General features: G+C 41.6%; 1 protein-coding gene across 2 annotated transcripts in view; it reads left to right on the forward strand.

Annotated features, from left to right (window-relative positions):
- gria4a (glutamate receptor, ionotropic, AMPA 4a) overlaps positions 1-5,000 on the forward strand; it is a gene marked incomplete at both ends in the record, with an annotated part of 231,958 nt that overhangs the window by 198,892 nt on the left and 28,066 nt on the right. For both annotated transcript variants that reach the window (XM_084065523.1, XM_084065522.1), the window contains one exon: positions 4,438-4,636. In XM_084065523.1, coding sequence (XP_083921649.1) covers positions 4,438-4,636 — 199 coding nt within the window. The remainder of the gene's footprint in view (positions 1-4,437; positions 4,637-5,000) is intronic.

The raw sequence follows: 5,000 nt of genomic DNA on the forward strand, positions 1-5,000 counted from the left end.
TAAATGTACTTTACTTTTTTCCCCCACCGCTATATTCAACGGGCAGATTATTTGAAACGTTATTGAAACGCAGGTTTCTTTGAAGGACGGGTGCTGGGGGTTACTTTTAGAGTCCTATTATGGTTATCGTTTTCCATTTCCCATGTAATAGCTGAAATATGAGCACCAACAAAACATTTTTTTGTATTCTTTATTGCTCCACTGGGGCCTATTTAACTCTGCCAACAATGTTAAGGCCCTGAATGCATTAATCGCCTAGTCCTCCCTGTCATTGTATGAAAATAGAATATTTTATTTATTTCAAAACATCCTTTTGCTGGCTAATGAGACTCTACTGCTTTGAAATGTGTTGAGACCCACACTGCTGACAATACCCACAATGCTTCTCTCTCTCTTTCTCTCTCTCTCTCTCTCTCTCTCTCTCTCTCTCTCTCTCTCTCTCTCTCTCTCTCTCTCTCTCTCTCTCTCACCCATCATGCATGTCTATTGTCATCCTAATGGAAGTATAAACAAATGTTGAGTGTCGCTGATCTATATTATCCAACTTCACCTGCTCACATAAACACATCAATACTGTGTGTGTGTGTGTGTGTGTGTGTGTGTGTGTGTGTGTGTGTGTGTGTGTGTGTGTGTGTGTGTGTGTGTGTGTGTGTGTGTGTGTGTGTGTGTGCGTGCGTGCGTGCGTGCGTGCGTGCGTGCGTGCGTGCGTGCGTGCGTGCGTGCGTGCGTGCGTGCGTGTACAGGGGCATTTGTAAGCATACAAAGAAAAGAAAAAAGAGAGCTTTATTTGCTCTCTAGTTGTCATAAAAGGGGTTGAAAAGTTGTTGAAGCAGGCAAGTTTTGGACCACCTTTTTCTAGGATCTTCCTCATACCAAGGAGGTGTAGGCAGTGCATTCCTGAAGAGGGATTAGTCACTCGGGGGCTGCTGAAGTCCAGCCAAAGTCCAGTGCTACAAATTAGCATTGTTGACCATGACAACGGTTTGTGTTGTATTTGATGTCAGACCAGCCTACATAGGCTGTTGCAGGTGTTTTTACTTTATACATTGAGGACACTGACAGAGGGAGAGGTACAGAGACGAAGATACAGAGACGAAAGTACAGAGAGGAAGGTACAGAGACGAAGGTACAGAGACGAAGGTACAGAGACGAAGGTACAGAGGAACTAAATCTGAGAGGCAGAGACACAGGAGAAATAGAAAATGAGTGAGAGAGTGAGATGCTGCGCTGGACGGTGACTAAAGAGAATGGAGGACCAGGGGGAATTCTGCTGTAACTGTGGGTCATTCAGTCTTTGTCTACAATGGAGAGCTGTACATACTTGTTGGCTGTGACATCTATTCAATCAACATGTCAACATATTCTAAAGAATACACCTTGACAATTCTGTGGAAATTCAATCCGAAGACCTTCTCCTGGAAGGAAATTGAGCCCAAGGGGAATTGCCAAGGCCCTTGTGGGTCTAGGGTGAGGTGTTGCATGGTGGGAGATTGTGTCATTGTCTTTGGAGAGAATGATATGATTGAATATTCTGGATACGGTGAACATCTTTCTTTCTTTTTCCTTTATTTATTCAGGGAAACCCATTGAGAGCAAGCTCTCTTTTTCAAGGACGCCCTGATAACAAACATTTGAATCCCATTACAATGTCACAACGTTGACAATAAAGCAAAAAAGAAAAGCAGAAGCATAAAACAACATTAAAATAATCACAATCACAGGCGGTGAATCAGACAATACAGTGAGGACATGGATAACAACACAGAGATTTAAAAATCAGATGCAAACATAATGGATGGATGGTTGGTATACACTGTAGATACGGTGGATATAGCGGATACACTGAATACATTCTAGTGGATGACCTGTACATCTTGGACTTAAGTCCTAGTCTGAAGACGTTGTGCATGCAAGAGGTCATTTTCTACGCTCTGAATCAGCGGGACCTCCCACACAACATCAGGGACCTCCCACACAACATCAGGGACCTCCCACACAACATCAGGGAGCAACTGACAGCCATGACTGACTGCCAACAGCAATACTAATAATCCCAGTGGTGGAAAAAGTACTCAAATGTTGTACTTAAGTAAAAGTACCAATACTGCTATGTAGAAGTATTCCATTACAAGTAAAAGTTCGGAATTCAGAATTTACTTGAATAAAAGTGCAAAAGTATTGGTTTCAAAATGTACTTAAAGTACCAAAAGTAAAAGTACAAAAATGTTTGAAAATAGCAGATCTACAAGCTCACAGCGCGTCGCAAAGCGACGCGTTGTGAGCCTATAGATCGGCTATTTTCAAATAGCCTAGGTATAAAATAAGGCTAAAATGGTTAATATATGTTTTATAATGTAATCATTTATATCTACAAAGTAACTGGTAACTAAAGTTTTCAAATAATTGTAGTGGAGTAAAAGTACAATATTTGCCTCTGAGATGTAGTGGAGTAGAAGTAAAAGTATTGGAAATTGGAAATACTCAAGTAAAGTACAAATACCTCAAAATTGTACTTACAGTAAGTAAATGTACTTAGTTACTTTCCACCACTGAATAATCCTACTACTGCTACTACTACTACTACTAATAATAATAATAACATAGGCCTCAAAAACTAAAACCGTGATCCCAGTAAAATAAATAGATACAATAATACATATAATCACAAGTGGCAACAGGTAGGGTCCAAGCATATAGGATGATAGATAAAGATGGCTTTCAGAAGATGCAGATGAAGATAATAAAACCTTCATTTGACTGTTTATGGTAGGGTTTGAACTCACAACTCACACATCATCATATTCACATATTTACTATTTACTATTTACTATATTGTGGTGAAATAGCAAATTTAAAAGTTCTATATTTTACTTGAGCCTCTGTTCGCCCCAGGCTGTGGGAGTATGTGTAGCAACAAAGATGACCGTGGCTTCCTTTCCTCGACAATTGTGTTCGTATGGACTGGTGTTTCTCAACAGGGGCGTTCAGAGGACTTTGGGGTGCACTGGAAGCAATAGTTTTGAAAGGGGGGCATAGTGGTCGACAAAGTACTCAACCCCAGTACTAAGTAAAAATATGGATACTCCTGGTCAAATATTACTCAGTTGCTCTGTCAAATTTGTACTTGAGTTAAAGTACAAAAGTACAGGGTGTGCTGATGTGCCGTGCACTGAGTGCACATTTTCCTCATTTCATCCTAGTCTTCCTTTCAGTAACAGTCAAATGTTCTGTCGTGTGCTCGTTTGATAGTCAAATGAGACGCGTTTTGTTAACCACCGAACATTCATGCCACCCCAGCCTTAGCACCGGTCTGCGGTGGATTTGAACCCCTTGACTTCCATATGCGAATGAGAAAGGAAATGGTGGCTCTACAATATGACGAGTACTTAAATGAAAACTTTGGGACATTACTGTGTAGAAATATAAATGTGAACCCATCCCCCTTTCCCTTCTTTGTCTCTCAGGAATGAAAGAAAGGCAGAGAAAGAAACATTATATGACGAGGATGTAGCTGTCATGTTGTTGTTGTTTACATCCCTTTGGAGTATGAGGGACATTTTCTTTCTTTTTTTTGTTGCTTTAAACCAAACTCTGAGTGTCTGTTTCTCTCTCTCTCTCTCTCTCTCTCTCTCTCTCTCTCTCTCTCTCTCTCTCTCTCTCTCTCTCTCTCTCTCTCTCTCTCTCTCTGAAAACAAGAGACCACAAACAGAACAAATTGCTACTGCCATCAGCTTTGATGTGTGGATGTCACAGTCATGCCAGTGGTGCCTTCAGGTCTCCACAGAGACCATTTACTAACTAATGGCTAACAAGAACTAAGAGAGTATCATGTGTTTCACGGGTTCTGCTCTTTGTTTCCAAACTGGCTGGGGTTCAGATAAGGTTCTCAGAACCTTGGGCCCTGCTCGGGAGGTAGTACTTAGCTTGAGTTCTGGGAGCCCGTAGAGGTTTTTATGATTTAGTTTATTGTATTTTTTAAGGACATACCTATCCCTTCAAGGGAGAGTATTATAATGGAAACATACTGTATAACAAAACATTCATCACAGAACTTCACGGGCTGGGAAGTTTCAGGTTTTGGAAGGTTCTGGGTTATCCTTCATATTGATAAAGAACCATCCATGTAATTCTATCTTCTGGCACCAGTAACCCATCTCCACTCTCCCACCTCCTCCTCCCCTATAGTCTCTACCTCTACTGTCCCTTCCTTCTCCTCCCTGCCCTCCTCTTTACGGGACACCTCCTCATATGACACCTTCTAACACCTTCCAAACTTTCCGAAACAAAGTACATCCGCCGAGTTGAACCTCCGGCGCGACACGACACTCCTTTCTCGATCTTTTCTCACTTGTACTAACATATTTATATATCTCCAGATATCTGTCAGGTCGTATAGTGGTGATTCTATATGTTTATAATGTATATCTCTCTCTCCAGGTCTCTGTCAGGTCGTATCGTAGGAGGCGTGTGGTGGTTCTTCACGCTCATCATCATCTCGTCCTACACGGCCAACCTGGCTGCCTTCCTGACAGTAGAGAGGATGGTGTCTCCCATTGAGAGCGCTGAGGACCTGGCCAAGCAGACCGAGATCGCCTACGGGACGCTGGACTCAGGCTCCACCAAAGAGTTCTTCAGGGTAAGCACACGTACAGGGCAAAAGTCCGCACACATGGATCCATGCTCCAAAGGTATTTTATTATGACCAAAGGTGACATTTTGGAAAATAGCAGATCTACAACCTCAAGTTGTGAGCTTCTGAGCTATCTGATATAGGGGTTAATTCATAATGTTTTCCCCTTCCTAGTAATGCAGTGGAGTCAAAAGTGTAATATTTGTCTTTGAAATATTTGTATTCAAAAATACTAAGGTCAACTACTACTACTCCAAAAGAAATGCACTTACTGTAAGTACAGTACTCAAGTAAATGCACTTTGTTACTGTTCACACCATCAGCGGTTCAATGGAAAAGATGGCGTCGCTTAATAATATCCTGACGAGCT

The sequence above is a fragment of the Gymnoscopelus microlampas genome (genome assembly GCF_963454915.1).
Source record: "Gymnoscopelus microlampas genome assembly, chromosome: 8".
Taxonomy (NCBI): Eukaryota; Metazoa; Chordata; class Actinopteri; order Myctophiformes; family Myctophidae; genus Gymnoscopelus; species Gymnoscopelus microlampas.